General features: G+C 44.4%; 4 protein-coding genes across 4 annotated transcripts in view; 3 read left to right on the forward strand and 1 right to left on the reverse strand.

The window, feature by feature from the left end:
• Positions 1–16,822, forward strand: part of LOC309564412 (uncharacterized protein) — a 1,531,146-nt gene that overhangs the window by 1,181,272 nt on the left and 333,052 nt on the right.
• Positions 1–16,822, forward strand: part of LOC309563458 (uncharacterized protein) — a 223,901-nt gene that overhangs the window by 88,188 nt on the left and 118,891 nt on the right. The gene's annotated exons all lie outside the window — the stretch shown is intronic.
• The window catches only part of LOC309562669 (uncharacterized protein), a gene marked incomplete at both ends in the record, with an annotated part of 115,231 nt that overhangs the window by 16,766 nt on the left and 81,643 nt on the right, over positions 1–16,822 (forward strand). The window lies entirely within an intron of this gene.
• Positions 1–16,822, reverse strand: part of LOC309563464 (uncharacterized protein) — a 45,198-nt gene that overhangs the window by 6,132 nt on the left and 22,244 nt on the right. Inside the window, exons 7-10 of the mRNA XM_082267855.1 lie at positions 14,004–14,553; positions 13,839–13,898; positions 13,671–13,786; positions 1,330–3,434 (exon numbers count right to left, since the gene is read on the reverse strand). Of these exons, the coding sequence (XP_082123981.1) occupies positions 1,330–3,434; positions 13,671–13,786; positions 13,839–13,898; positions 14,004–14,553 (2,831 nt within the window). The remainder of the gene's footprint in view (positions 1–1,329; positions 3,435–13,670; positions 13,787–13,838; positions 13,899–14,003; positions 14,554–16,822) is intronic.

Raw genomic sequence — 16,822 nt, forward strand, 5'->3', positions numbered from 1 at the left:
CTGATAAGCTGCACTGATGAGGCTGCACTGGTGGGCACTGATGAGGCTGCATTGATGGGCACTGATAAGCTGCATTAATGAGGCACCGATGAGGCGACTTTTTTTGGTAATGATCAGCGGCACTGATTGGGCCACGATATGACGGGAGGGTGGGGTTCTGGAAGGACATCGATAGATACCCTCCCAGAACTGGACGATGTGCGCTGATGAGGCTGCACTGATGGGCACTAATGAGGCTGCATGGATGAGGCTACACTGAAGGGCACTGATGAGGCTGCACTGTTGGGCACTGATGAGGCCGCACTAATGGGCACTGATGAGGCTGCATTGATGGGCACTGATGAGGCTGCATTGATGGACACTGATGAGGCCGCACTAATGAGCACTGATGAGGCTGTACTGATGGGCACTGATGAGGCTGCACTAATGGGCACTGATGAGGCCGCACTAATGAGGCTGTAATGATGGGCACTGATGAGGCTGCACTAATGGGCACTGATGAGGCTGTACTGATGGGCACTGATGAGGCTGCATTAATGGGCACTGATGAGGTTGCATTGATGGGCACTGATGAGGCTGCATTGATGGACACTGATGAGGCCGCACTAATGAGCACTGATGAGGCTGTACTGATGGGCACTGATGAGGAGGCACTGATGAGGCTGCACTAATGGGCACTGATGAGGCCGCACTAATGAGGCTGTACTGATGGGCACTGATGAGGAGGCACTGATGAGGCCGCACTAATGGGCACTGATGAGGCTGTACTGATGGGCACTGATGAGGCTGCATTAATGGGCACTGATGAGGTTGCATTGATGGGCACTGATGAGTCTGCCCTGGTACGGTCAGTAAGTGGTAACACACGATACAAGAATCTGAAATAAATCCTCCACAGCGGAAGTAAAAGAAAAACCAAATTTAATAATAATTACACGTGGGCTCGTCCAATGAAAATCCAGCTTATTCGGTAAAACAAAAAGGAACAATGACACACAATAGCTACGTATTAGCACAGTTTATTTCTATGGTTCCGTCTGTGTGGGAGTGTGGGAAACTGTACATTTAGAGGACCATTTCACTATACAGTAATACCCATAGAGCTATAACTATCACATCCCCCCGAAAAATGTATATCTTTTCACCACTCTCAAATATGCAAATTTGAACATAAAAAGAATATTGGCCTTTGTAAATATTCTAGGGTGCAAAAAGTGAATTTCTATAACTTAAACATTTCCCGCACACACAAACAAAGAAGGACATACACGTTATTCTCTGGTGGTTATCTTTTCCACACTCCCCATTATCTGAAGATAAAAGTTGTTATTCCATGTGAATCCTCTGATGCCCAGAAAGTGAACGTTTTTGACTGAAAGATTTCCCGCACACTGAACACAAATAAGGACGCTCACCCATGTGAGCTCTCTGGTGTCCGGCAAGTGATCGTTTCTCACTGAAAGCCTTTCCGCACTCTGAACATGAATAAGGACGCTCGCCCGTGTGAGTTCTCTGGTGTGCAACAAGCATATCTTTCCGGGAGAAACCTTTCCCGCACTCTGAACACGAATAAGGACGCTCACCCGTATGAATATGCTGGTGAATAAGAAGTTCACCTTTCTGATTGAATGACTTCCCGCACTCTGAACACGAAAAGGGGCGCTCTCCCGTGTGAATTCTTTGGTGTATAAGAAGGTAGCCTTTTTCGTTAAAACGTTTCCCGCACTCTGAGCACGAGAAAGGACGCTCACCTGTGTGAATTCTCTGGTGTGCAGCAAGTTTATCCTTCCGAGTGAAACATTTCCCGCACTCTGAACAAGAAAACGGACGCTCACCTGTGTGACTTCTCTGGTGTAAGTAAAGCCTATGTTTTACAGAGAAAGATTTCCCGCACTCTAAACATGAATAAGGACGCTCACCTGTGTGAATTCTCTGGTGGTTAAGAAGATCTCCTTTCTGGATGAAACATTTCCCGCACTCTGAACACAAATAGGGTCGTTCGCCCGTGTGAGTTCTCTGGTGTAGAAGAAGTTTTCCCTTCTGAATGTAACTTTTCCCACACTCTGAACATGAATATGGACGCTCCCCCGTGTGAATTCGCTGGTGAACAAGAAGTTCTCCTTTTGTAGTGAAAGATTTCCCGCACTCTGAACATGAAAAGGGATGTTTAGCCATGTGTATTCTCTGGTGTTTAAGAAGATGTCCTTTTTCTTTGAAAGATTTCCCGCACTCTGAACATGAAAAAGGGCGCTCTCCTGTGTGACATCTCTGATGATTAAGAAAGTTTCCTTTATGACTAAAACATTTTCCACACTCTGTACATGAGAAAGGCCGCTCTCCTGTGTGACTCCTCTGGTGACTAAGAAAGCTTCCCTTATGACTGAAACATTTCCCGCACTCTGAACATGAGAAGGGATGCTCACCCTTGTGAATTCCCTGGTGTACAACGAGTTTACTTTTCTGAGTGAAGGATTTCCCGCACTCTAAACATGAAAAAGGCCGCTCACCTGTGTGACTTCTCTGGTGACTAAGAAAGTTTCCTTTCTGACGGAAACATTTCCCGCACTCTGAACAAGAGAAAGGACGCTCACTCTTGTGAATTCTATGGTGTATAACAAGCTGGCTTTTCTGAGTGAAAGATTTCCCGCACTCCGAACATGAAAAAGGACGCTCACCCGTGTGATTTCTCTGGTGAACAACAAGGCTACTTTTCTGAATGAAACCTTTCCCGCACTCTAAACATGAATAAGGACGTTCACCTGTGTGGGTTCTCTGGTGATTAAGAAAGTTTCCTTTCTGAATGAAGCTTTTTCCGCACTCTGAACATGAGAAAGGACGCTCTCCGGTATGAATTCTCTGGTGATTAACAAGCTCTACTTTCTGAATAAAACATTTCCCGCACTCTGAACACGAATATGGACGCTCACCCGTGTGGATTTTCAGGTGGGTAAGAAGGGTTGCCTTATCACTGAAACTTTTACCGCACTCTGAGCATAGGAAAGGACGCTCGCCTGTGTGAAATTTCTGGTGGTTGAGAAAGTTTTCTTTCTGATCGAAACATTTCCCGCACTCTGAACATGAGAAAGGGCGCTCACTTCTCTGGTGTGTAAGAGGCTCTCTGATTTCTTTGGAAGAATTCCCACACACTGTAGATGACAAGAAATGCTCTCCTGTGTGAGATCCTTCATGGTTTAAGGAGGATCCCTCGTGTTTAGATGGATCTGTTGATGGATCTGTACTGTGAGATCCCAGAATAATAGTATGTGGATTATCAGAAGATTCCTCAGGATTAGAGAGATCCATTGGTCTCTCCAAGTGATGAGGTCTATGATGGATTATTTGTGTATTGGGATTTACTCCTGGAGAACGTTGTGTGGTGGGATTTTCTTCTCCTTTACATTCTGAAGATCCGTTATTCGGGACATCGAGTCCACCTGTTGGAAATCAATGTTTAGATGTTAGAAGAAATCTTCATGTCTTCTATTCAGAAGTCATATACAGTATGTTGGTCTAAGACTCTACAGTATCTCCGAGCTCTGGTATGGAATTGGGTGCAATCATAAAATAAAATATGAATACAAACCAGATAAAGGATACAAAACACCCAACCGCACTAGGTAACAGTACATTGACGACATTGTTACAGTAAGAACAGAGATTGACCTTCCTCCACCTCATTTCATAGATCTTGACAACGTACTGAGGAATGGAGATGGACCTTTCATATCGTGTACAGTATCTCCTCATTTGTTGGGAACATGACGTTATATTGAGGAATGGAGATAGGCCTTTTATATGGTGTATAGTATGTCCATGTCCTTTGTTGGGAACAAGATATTATATTGAAATGGAATGTGGATGTAATTTTTAAGTGGTTTTTAAATATCAATCATTTGTTGAGATCCTCGGATAGTGTTGTGGGTACAAAGGTTATCTTCTTCTGATGAGGACTGGAAATTGTATGCTAAATGATGTACTACATTTTATTCCCATTTGTTGAGAAAACTTGGTCATAGTGAAGGTACATCGATGACATACTTATTGCCAGAGGTTAATAATTCTAAAGTGTTTCCTTGCAGTACAGAAAAAGTGTTACTTAGGGGATCTTTATTGAAATTACTAGATGTGTTTCTACATACACAAATAAATTAAATGGTTACTAACATGTGTAGGAATAATCATTATAGAATGTTGATCCAGGGAGTTATCCAATTATCCAATTGTCTTTTGAAAATAGGATTAACATTACATTATTATTATTACATTATATTGAGGAATGGAGATGGACCTTTCATATGGTGTACAGTATCTCCTCCTCATTTGTTGGGAACATGACGTTATATTGAGGAATGGAGATGGACCTTTCATATGGAGTACAGTATCTCCTCCTCATTTGTTGGGAACATGACGTTATATTGAGGAATTCAGATGGACCTCCCTCGTGGTTTAAATTATCTTCATTTGTATTTAAATAGATACTTTATATTTATAAAAGTAACATAAAATTTTCACTATTGAAATTCACAATTTTACCTGTGGCTATACGTAGAGAAGATTCCTCCTGTTTAATTTTCATAATCCTCTCCTCCTCCTCCATAGACTGCTGATCTCCACTCACCAACGTCTCTTCTTCTTCCTCCTTTTTAACCTCAATTTTGATGTCTTTCAGTTCCTCACCCTAAACCCCAAAGATGATTAAATGGAATATCATGAAAAATTAACTGCAATGATAAAAGATTATATATGAAAAAAAAAAAAATTTCATTATTGAGAAATATTTTTAGGTTCTTTAGTCCAGTCCCCTCTTTCTGAACATGGTGCAGGATGCTATGATTGTCCTGTGTAGAATCCCTGGCATAAAAAGGACTACCCTCCATAGACTGCTAATCTATACTAGCAAACCTCTTCTATGTCACTTTATTTCAACTTTGCGGGATTTCAGTTCTTCACCTGAAAGATGATAGAACATCTTTGGGGAAAAAAAAGATATTACATACCGGAAAGTGGTCTCATAGCTTAGAATACATTTTTAGGTCTACATACTCAGTCCCACCTACCTGATAATGGTGGGGGATGGTGTGATCTTCCTGTGTGGAATCCCAGGAATACAGAGGACGGGGACATCTCTCTGGTGGGTTCCCATTACTGGATCCATCTGTAGGAAACACACACACTGATTGATTACATTGTTGATGATGTGAAGGCCGGCTGGCTCGCCAAATTCCTAAGGGCTCTTTGAAGTTTTTTGTCTGTGTTCTTCTCTGTGTAGGACACACACACACTGACTGAATACATTGTTTCTATGTGTTTATCAGATGATGGGGGATCTAGGTGGATCCTCCGTACTGCTCTCTCCTTTACAATAAAGTCTCCTCTTACCCGGTGATGTGAGGGGCGGCTGATTCTCCATCATGACGTCCTTGTAGAGATCCTTGTGTCCTTCTAAATACTCCCACTCCTCCATGGAGAAATAGACAGTGACATCCTGACACCTTTATAGGAAATTAAGAGAATCATTGACCATGTATGATGGAGGATATGTAGACATTACATTGTTCTGTGTGTACAGAGGCCCGGAATATTAATATTGTGAGCCCCGTTCCATTGGTGTCACCGGACACTGCATGTACTGTGCACATTGATGTCACCCTGAAAGCCAACTCCACCAAAACAGGTTTGGTGGCATCTGTGCTGTGATGTCCAGGATCACACGACTCAAACAGGACAACCAATTACACTATGATGAGGGGCCAAAGAGAACCAACAATCCCCCACTAACATACTGTGAGGTACAGATCTGCAGCATCACTTCCATCGAATCACAAAAATCAGGAGCTTTATCCCTTACTCTATGTACTGTAGGGATGTTCATTCCTTCTGCTGCCTTCATTAGAACTTCTACTGTAGTTCAGTCTTCTTCCTCCCCATATCCTGATCCAGAGAGGACATGGTGTCCATTATCTCACAGTGATGAGAGCCAACAACCCCCGAGACAGCTTTATGGAGGATGAATAAATGGTTCTATATTTAGGATGTATCCGGTCTATAAACCAGAGGCTCTGGATGGACAGTTGGATAAATGGTTCTATATTTAGGATGTATCCGGTCTATAAACCAGAGGCTCTGGATGGACAGTTGGATAAATGGCTCTATATAAAATAATATCTTATTACCTCCTCTGCTGCCAGTTCCAGCAATGTCTTCTCTCTACTTCCTCCTGAATCACCTTTCACCCGGAACTTCCTGTCTGCATCCCACATCACTTCCTGTGTGTGCTTTCCAGTAACAATCAGTGAGATTGCCACCTTTGGCAGAGTTTTAAAACTGCAGCCAATTTTTAATATAGCGGCAGCTTCTTCTTGATCCATTCCTAACTTGTTTGCATATTGTACAAATAGAAATATATATATATATATATATATATATATATATATATGTTTTTAAATGCCCAAACAATTTAGAGTCGGTTCACACTAAGGCGACACGACTACTACTTCGGGGGCGACTTGTTCATTGCCATGAACCACGACTTCGGAGCGACTTGCATGGACTTCGCATAATGGAAGTCTATGCAAGTCGCTCCGAGGTCGCCCAGAAGTAGTACAGGACCCTTTTTCTAAGTCGGAGCGACTTGTGTCGCTCCTATTAGAACGGGTCCTGTAGAGGTCAATGGACCGCGAGGGAGCGCGACTTGTCAGGCTGACAAGTCGCCTGACAAGTCGCGCTAGTGTGGACCGAGTGTCAAAGATGAAAAAAAAAAAACAAAAAAAACAAAATAATGACATTATGTTACAATGACACAATTTTATTCTACGGGGCGTCGAATTTTCAAGTAATTTTCTAGACAAAAATAAATTAACAAGCGTATTTCATTTGACCAGCTGCTGTTCTGGTCTCTTCCACTCCTCAAAAACGATTAGTCATCACTCTCCCCTGTCCACAATCAGTTCCCCTTCTCCACCCTCACCACCACCAACTTCTCCCTAACCATGATCAGCCCCACTCTACCTATTCTCCCCATGGTCCATGATCAGAGTATTTCGAGCCTCCTCTATTCTCTGGCAGCCCCTTCTGTTTTCTATCTCTTCCCCCATCCATGTCCATCTATTTTCTGCCACCTCTCTATATCACTCAGCCTACACTCTGCCTCCTCTCTTTTACCTCCTTGGTCAGATACTACGCTGCCATTTTTGCCTCTCCTCATGGTTCATGATTAGAAAAAAACAGGCTCCTCTATTCTCTGTGAGGTTCCACTGCTTGCTTGCTCTTTACCCAACTAAGATCATTTACTTTCATCCTCTTCTCTCCCTTGTCCAGGATCACTCCCGCTCTACCTCCTTTCAGACACCACCATCTTCTCTCCCTTGTCCAGGATCACTCCCGCTCTACCTTCTTTCAGACACCACCATCTTCTCTCCTCTATTCTCTGTCAGGTTCCACTGCTTGCTTGTTCTTTCCCCAACTAAGATCATCTACTTTCATCCTCTTCTCTCCCTTGTCCAGGATCACTCCCGCTCTATCTACTTTCAGACACCGCCATCTTCTCTCCCTTGTCCAGGATCACTCCCGCTCTACCTCCTTTCAGACACCACCATCTTCTCTCCCTTGTCCAGGATCACTCCCGCTCTACCTCCTTTCAGACACCACCATCTTCTCTCCCTTGTCCAGGATCACTCCCGCTCTACCTCCTTTAAGACACCACCATCTTCTCTCCCTTGTCCAGGATCACTCCCGCTCTACCTTCTTTCAGACACCACCATCTTCTCTCCTCTATTCTCTGTCAGGTTCCACTGCTTGCTTGCTCTTTCCCCAACTAGGATCATCTACTTTCGGCCTCTTCCATCCCTTGTCCAGGATCACTCCCGCTCTATCTACTTTCAGACACCACCATCTCTTCCCCTCAGCTGCAGTCAGTTTTATTCTACCTAATCTCCTCATGGTTCATGGTCAGAGATAGTTCAGCCTCCTCTATTCTCTGGCAGATCTCTCTCCTTCCCCTCTCTTTCCTCGTCCATAATCATCTAATTTCGGCCTCTTCCATCCCTTGTTCAGGATCACTCCCGCTCTACCTCCTTTCAGACACAACCATCTTCTCTTCTGCTCCGCTGTGGTCAGTCTTATTCTACCTAATCTCCTCATGGTTCATGATCAGAGATAGTTCAGCCTCCTCTATTCTCTGACAGATCTCTCACCTTCCCCTCTCTTTCCTCATCCATAATCATCTACTTTCTGCCACCTTTTCTCTCCCTTGTCCAGGATCACTCCCGCTCTACCTCCTTTCAGACACCACCATCTTCTCTCCTCTATTCTCTGTCAGGTTCCACTGCTTGCTTGCTCTTTCCCCAACTAGGATCATCTACTTTCGGCCTCTTCCATCCCTTGTCCAGGATCACTCCCGCTCTATCTACTTTCAGACACCACCATCTCTTCCCCTCAGCTGCGGTCAGTTTTAGTCTACCTAATCTCCTCGTGGTTCATGGTCAGAGATAGTTCAGCCTCCCCTATTCTCTGACAGATCTCTCTCCTTCCCCTCTCTTTCCTCATCCATAATCATCTTTTTTCGGCCTCTTCCATCCCTTGTTCAGGATCACTCCCGCTCTACCTCCTTTCAGACACAACCATCTTCTCTTCCGCTCCGCTGTGGTCAGTCTTATTCTACCTATTCTCCTCGTGGTTCATGATCAGATATAGTTCAGCCTCCTCTATTCTCTGGCAGATCTCACTCCTTCCCCTCTCTTTCCTCATCCATAATCCTCTACTTTCTGCCACCTTTTCTCTCTTGTCCAGGATCACTCCCACTCAACCTCCCTCTTCCCCCAGCCACCACCACCACCTTCTCTACTACCCCAAGAAACCATGAAGGGCCTCCCAACCCCAGCCTGCGTCCTTCCTTCTTAGCTCAGAGCCCTTTCCACTGATCCCAGGACCCTTTACTGTCATTGCGGGGCTCTGTATTATGGCTCTTTCGCATATTCTGCAGTGGGCCCCCTTCCTGCTGTCATGGGCCCCTCCATGGTGGTGAAATGGCAGGGCCCAGACACAATTGCAACCTTTGCAATCCTGGTAGTTCCACAAGTGGCCCTAATCAGATAGTGGGGAGGGGGGGTGGATAAGAAGGAATGAGGGTGAAGATCTACTTTAAGCGGAAGAAGTCCAAACAAATGGCTATTTGTTTGTACAGATCTCTCTGCTTCCACTCGCTTTCCTCATCTATAATCATCTACTTTCTGCTTCCTTTCTCCCTTGTCCAGGATCACTCTTACTCTACCTCCCCCTTCCCCCAGCCACCACCAGCCCTAATCAGAGGGGTAACTAAAACTTTCAGGGCCCTAGTGCAAGAAACCATGAAGAGCCCCCCGACCCCGGCCTGGGCCTTTCCCTCTGAGCTCAAAACCCTTCCCACTGATCCCAGGACCCTTTACTCCCATTGTGGGGCTCTTTATTACCGTTCCGTGGTGGATCCCTTTCACATATTCTGCAGTGGGCACCCTCCCTGCTGTCATGGTGGGCCCCTCCATGGTGGTGAAATGTCAGGGCCCGGTCACAAGTGCAATCTTTGCAACACTGGTGGTTCTGGCAGTGGCCCTAATCAGATAGTGGATGGGTGGAGGAGTGGATAGGAAGGAATAAGGGTAAAGAGCCACTTTAAGTGGGAAAAGTGGCACATAAAATAAAAGTCTTGGGGATCAGCTATGATTAAGCCCCCCCGGGGGCTGAAACATGTAAGCTGCTTGTTTTATGTTTTTTTTTTAACCTCTGCCTATACTAATTAAATGCAGTCTTTGTGATGTAGGAGCGCTGAACCTTATGCCCATGTATTTTGATGGGAGAGGTGGTTTGTGGTGCTAGGGGCTAATCACCAGCAACTGCGGGGTCTTGCTAGACCTCCAGAGGGGTTTGATAAAGTTCTGAAAGAATAGGAGCGCCACACCAGCTTGTATAACCTTTCAAAAGATTTTTCATTTGGAACCAACGCGTTTCGTCAGCTCAGCACTCCCCCTTTATCAGGGCTAAAAACAGTGTGACACAAACACTTGGATTGGAAAAGCCTAATACTAATTAACTGGATTTTATGCTGTGAAGAATCCGAGTTATCGATTGCATCTCTTTGAAATCTTCATCACCGGCTTGCGGAGCCTGTTGATTGGTCACTGGAGGATAGTCTTCCGTGCTGAACTGGATTATTGGGGTAGTAGCACAATTTATGTTTTCGAAGTTGGGAACCAGTAAGCCATATCCATGCCTAACCCCCCCCCCCCCCCCAAATTAGTGCTTTCCATTGTGAATACCTAGGGAAACCTGGCCACTGAGCACAACCCAATAATCGTCTAAAAATTATCATTTTTTTGTGAAAAAGAAAGTACTCGGGACGGAATATTGTGAAGCGTAGAGCTTTCTTGTTTATTTCAGAAAACCAGAATAACTGATTAACATACAATAACAACTAAGACTGAATTTAAATATTATATAACGGAAGTAAAAATATACATCAAATTTATTACACATCAGCAGGACCGATCAAAACCCAGCTCCTTCAGTAGAGCGATGACGAGCAGCAGCCAAGAGAAACTTTTTTTGAATAAAAGTTCATTGAGGAAAATACAAATTCTGATTGGGTTGGAAGTTCCACCATTTTATTGCCTGTGTACTGCTTCCATGGTTTGTTGCCTGGGTATCGGTAGGGTTGTCAATGAATTGTCATGATAGCCAGTGTGCTACCCTTCTTTGTTGGCCACTTCCTTCTCACAGTTGCCAGTGTGATGCCCATGTATTTCAACAATTGCAAGTGTGTTGCCCATGTATAGCCACAGTTTCATGTGGTTGTCTTACTGTAATTTAGAGCTGAATTTCAGGAATTTAGCAACCTTGTAAAATGAGTTAAGTCCAGCAAGGTGCATGCCGCCTCTTGGACTTATCTTTATTACTCTATCATTCACATCTGACAGGTTTATTGCACTCCCGGAGGATAAACTCGGCAATGAGAGGAGAGAAGCACAAAGAGCAGCTATGCCTGTTCCTTCCCTCTGCTCCCCATTCACAGAAGCCCTTGTATTTTGTGAATGAGTTCACATAATAAAAGGCTTCTGTGATTGGGCAGGGGGGGAATGCAAGGCGATCCGGTCCCATGCCAAGCTGTCAGCGGCAGCTTCTCTGTCTAGGTGCGTGCAGAAGCAGCTGACAACGGAAGTCCCATAGTAACTCTATGGGTGATGTCACTTCCCAGACATTTCCCAGCTGGGAGAGGAGAGAAGCACACAAAGCATCTATGCCTGCCCCTTCCCTCTGCTCCCTATTCACAGAAGCCCTTGTATTTTGTGAATGAGTTCACATAATAAAAGGCTTCTGTCGTTGGGTGGTGGAAATGCAAGGCGATCCGGTCCCATGCCGAGCTGTCAGCGCCAGCTTCTATGTGTAGGCCTGTGCAGAAGCAGCCGACAACGGAAGCCCCATAGTAACTCTATGGGTGATGTCACTTCCCAGACATTTCCCAGCTGTTTTGGCTGGGAGAGGAGCACACAAAGCAGCTCTGCCTGCCTCTTCACTCTGCTGCCCATTCACAGAAGCCCTTGTATTTTGTAAATGAGTTCACATAAAAAAAGGCTTCTGTGACTGGGCAGGAGGAAGATTGGCACAGCAGCTGCATCCACTCTACACTTGAAGTTGCTGAGAAAAGAGCTTCTATTGCCTGAGCTCCTGGAGTTATCTTCATGGAGAACAATAAAACTGTCAGATCTAAAATTAAACAGAATTTCAACGAGGTGCATGCCGCCTCCTGGGCTTACAGTATCTCTATCATTTACATCTGAGAGGTTTTTTCCACTCCCGGAGAACACACTTGGGGCAATGAGAGGGGAGAAGCACACATAGCAGCTGTACTCGCACCTTCCCTCTGCTGCCCATTCACAGAAGCCTTTGTATTTTGTGAATTAGTTCACATAATGCAAAGGCTTCTGTGATTTGGCAGGAGGAGAGGGGGCATATCAGCTGCATCGACTCTACACTTAAAAGGAGCTGAGAAGAGAGAATGCAGTGCTGAAGCTCCAGGAGTTAGGTAAGTAAAGACACTTGGGGCAATGAGAGGAGAGAAGCACAAATAGCAGCTGTGCCCACACCTTCCCTCTGCTGCCCATTCACAGAAGCCTTTGTATTTTGTGAATTAGTTCACATAATGCAAAGGCTTCTGTGATTGGGCAGGAGGAGAGGGGGGCATAGCAGCTGCATCGACTCTACACTTAAAAGGAGCTGAGAACAGAGCATCCAGTGCTGAAGCTCCAGGAGTTACGTAGGTAAGTAAAGAGGTAAGTCCATGAGGTAGCAGGCACCTCATAAGACTTAACTCATAGTAGGCCTGACCTTTTTACAATGTTGCTAATTTCCTGGAGTTTAGCTTTAATCCCTACAGGTTTATAGTTATCAAACCACACCCTAAAGAACAACACTCCAACACTCTGTGATGCAGATACTTGGCTCTATCCTCACCCTAGAGAATATGAGGCTCGTGGGATTGCAAATGTTCCCTCATATCTCTACAGTTCCTTGGTCTACATATCTGCCGCATTCATTATGAGGGCTCCTATTGTACCTGTTGGTTTTTTACTTCATATCATAGAGATGCAAAAAGAAGAAAGAGGACACCCCAATGGCTGGCAGAAAGAGAGACGGGAACTGTTGTGAGCTTTTTGAGTCACTCGTCTGTAGCCCTGGGATCTGATGAAACGCGTCGGCCAGTCGATATCCTGGTGAGGTCCCCCATATTTTGGACCCTGCTGAGTCTAGAACTACTGGGCTACAGGCGAGGCTTGATAAGTGATTTTTCTCATACGTTTGAATTATTAGCTTAGATTTCTAACTAATAAATACTGCGGCACAGTGCATCAGGCTGGTGCGCCCTCTTTTGTTTTTTAGTGTGTTCTCTGATGTCCAATTATATTTCCTTCAGATGTAAAACATTTCCCGCACATTGAACATAAAAAGAAAAAGTCTCTTTCCCTTGTGTCCAACAATGCATCCTACAGGCTCCTTTCCCTGTGTGACCCTCTGGTGTATAGGAAGGTTTCCTTCACGAATAAAAAACATTTCCCACACTCTGGACATAAATGAGGTCCATCACCTGTGCTAACTGTCTGGTGTCGAATTAAGTGTTCTTTTGTAGGAAACATTTCCCTCTAAAAATAGGGGCACTCGCCATTTTTTGTATAAAACATTTCCCGCACTCTGGACATGAATAAGGGTAATCACCAGTGTGGATTTTTCTGGTGTGTTCTGGTGTACAAGATTATTTTTATAAAAAAAACACATTTCCCGCACTCTGGACATGAATAAGGGTAATCACCAGTGTGATTTTTCTGGTGTGTAAAAATATTCATTTTCTGTATAAAACATTTTCCCGCACTCTGGACAGGAATAGGGATGACCACCAGTGTGATTTTTCTGGTGTGTAAGAAGATTCCTTTTCTGAAAAACACATTTCCCGCACTCTGGACATGACTAAGGATGATTACCAGTGTGATTTTTCTGGTATGGAAGAGGATTCTTGTTCTGAATAACACATTTCCCGCACTCTGGACATGACTAAGGATGATTACCAGTGTGATTTTTCTGGTATGTAAGAGGATTCCTTTTCTGAATAACACATTTCCCGCACTCTGGACATGACTAAGGATGATCACCAGTGTGATTTTTCTGGTGTATAAGAAGATTCCTTTTCTGAATAACACATTTCCCGCACTCTGGACATGAATAGGGAAGGTCACCCATGCAAACTCGCAGGTGTGTAAGGAGGTCTCTTATGTGAATATAACATTTTCCACACTCTGAACATGAGAAAGGACGCTCACCCGTGTGACATCTCCGGTGTATAAGCATCTCTTGTTTCATAAAGAAACATTTCCCGCACTCTTACACATGAATAGGGACACTCAGTTGTGTACATTCTCTAGAGTTCAAGACAGTCTCTATTGTAAATAAAACATCTCCTGCCTTCTGAACGTCAATAAAAAGGCTCTCCCGAGTGAATCCTTTGGTGTATAAGAAGTGCTTTTTTCTCAGCAAAACATTTCCCGCACACCAAACATAAATACGGACACTCACCTGTGTGGCTTCTCTGGTGTCTAAGAAGGCTTCCCTTCTGATTGAAACATCTTCCGCACTCTGGGCATGAATAAGGACGCTCGCCCGTGTGAATTCTCTGGTGTCTAAGAAGGCTTCCTTTCTGACTGAAACTTTTCCCGCACTCTGAACATAAATAGGGACGTTCCCCTGTGTGAATTCTCTGATGTCTAAGAAGGTCACAGTTTTTACCGAAAAATTTCCCGCACACCGAACAGGACCATGAACTCTCTCCTGCGTAAACCCCTTCACGACTTAAGGAAAACTCCTTGGGATTGGATGGATCCGTTGACCTCTCTGTACTGTGAGATCTCAGATGTATATCTGGAGTTACAGTATGTGATATATCAGATGGTTTCCAAAGATGGGAGGGATCCATTGATCTCTGTATACTTTTTCTATTGGCATTTACTCCTGGAAGGTATTGTGGGATGTCATCATAATCTGGAGAGAAGAAAGGATGTCCCTCAGAGATATTCTAGACATTGCCTCCATGAAGTACTCTTTATGCCTCATATATGCTGATCAGTTTTTTTGAGTGAGCATTTATTGAACAAATGCCATTGGAACAACGCACACACTCAAAGAAACTGATGTAGAACGGAAGAGGTAAAGAGATAGACCCATGTGGAAATGGCCACCCAAACGACCCATGTGGAAATGGCTACCCAATCGACCCATGTGGAAATGGCCACCCAAACGACCCATGTGGAAATGGCCACCCAAACGACCCATGTGCAAATGGCCACCCAAACGACCCATGTGGAAATGGCTACCCAAACGACCCATGTGGAAATGGCTACCCAAAAGAGCCATGTGGAAATGGCCACCCAAACGACCCATGTGGAAATGAACACCCAAACGACCCATGTGGAAATGGCTACCCAAACGACCCATGTGGAAATAGCCACCCAAACGACCCATGTGGAAATAGCCACCCAAACGACCCATGTGGAAATAGCTACCCAAACGACCCATGTGGAAATGAACACCCAAACGACCCATGTGGAAATGGCTACCCAAACGACCCATGTGGAAATAGCCACCCAAACGACCCATGTGGAAATAGCCACCCAAACGACCCATGTGGAAATAGCTACCCAAACGACCCATGTGGAAATGGCCACCCAAACGACCCATGAGGAAATGGCCACCCAAACGACCCATGAGGAAATGGCCACCCAAATGACCCATGTGGAAATAGCCACCCAAACGACCCATGTGGAAATAGCTACCCAAACGACCCATGTGGAAATGGCCACCCAAACGACCCATGAGGAAATGGCCACCCAAACGACCCATGAGGAAATGGCCACCCAAACGACCCATGTGGAAATAGCTACCCAAACGACCCATGTGGAAATGGCCACCCAAACGACCCATGAGGAAATGGCCACCCAAACGACCCATGTGGAAATAGCCACCCAAACGACCCATGTGGAAATAGCTACCCAAACGACCCATGTGGAAATGGCCACCCAAACGACCCATGAGGAAATGGCCACCCAAACGACCCATGAGGAAATGGCCACCCAAACGACCCATGTGGAAATGGCTACCCAAACGACCCATGTGGAAATGGCCACTCAAACGACCCATGTGGAAATGGCCACCCAAACGACCCATGTGGAAATGGCCACCCAAATGACCCAAGTGGAAATGGCTACCCAAACTTTCCAAATAAAAAGACCACCAGCACAAGCTGAAATGCGGAACTCCATAAGATCACTGAAGGACTTTGCCACATGCGGTCTTAAAAAAGACAGCATGTGGCACAACCCTTCTTTGATCTTCAAAATGTTATCTATTTCCTTATTGTATTAGAAAATATAATAACACACTCATAGAAACTGGTTTAGAAAGGAAGATGTAAAGAGATAGACCCGTGTGGAAATGGCTACCCAAACGACCCATGTGGAAATGGCTACCCAAACGACCCATATAAATAGCCACAAACGACCCATGCGGAAATGGCCACCCAAACGACCCATGTGGAAATGGCCACCCAAACGACCCATGTGGAAATGGCTACCCAAACTTTCCAAATAAAAAGACTACCAGCACAAGCTGAAATGCGGAACTCCATAAGATCACTGAAGGACTTTGCCACATGCTGTCTTATAAAAGACAGCATGTGGCACAACCCTTCTTTGATATTAAAAATTTTATCTATTTCCTTATTGTATTAGAAAATATAATTAGGAAATATATACAATTGTTGTATATCTGGGCAAAGTACATCATTTCAACCATTGTTTTATTAGGAGCTTCTGTCAAACACTAAACCCAAAGCTGTGTCAATGGAGATTACCAATAGTTTGAATTTTTGACCCATGGCGTACTAAAGTGCCATCTAGAGTTTGGAGTTTAAAAAATGTTTCTCCCATAGAAACTGAAGTAAAAAGAAAGAGGTAAAGGGATGTACCCATGTGGAAATGGCTACCTAAACTTTCTAAATAAAAAACAGCAGCACAAGCTGAAAAAGGGGAAGTCAATAAGATCAAAGTAGGGCTGTGCCACATGCTCCATTTTCAAATACAATAAGAAAATTAATAAAATTGTTGTATATCTGGTCAAAGTACACAATTTCAACTTTTGTCATTGTTCTATTAGGAGCTCCGGTCAAACATTGGACCTAAAGCTATGTCAATAGAGATTAGCAATAGTTTGACCTTTTGACATACTATATTTGACCCATGGCATACTAAAGTGC

Source organism: Pelophylax lessonae (genome assembly GCF_965119305.1).
Source record: "Pelophylax lessonae genome assembly, chromosome: 9".
Taxonomy (NCBI): Eukaryota; Metazoa; Chordata; class Amphibia; order Anura; family Ranidae; genus Pelophylax; species Pelophylax lessonae.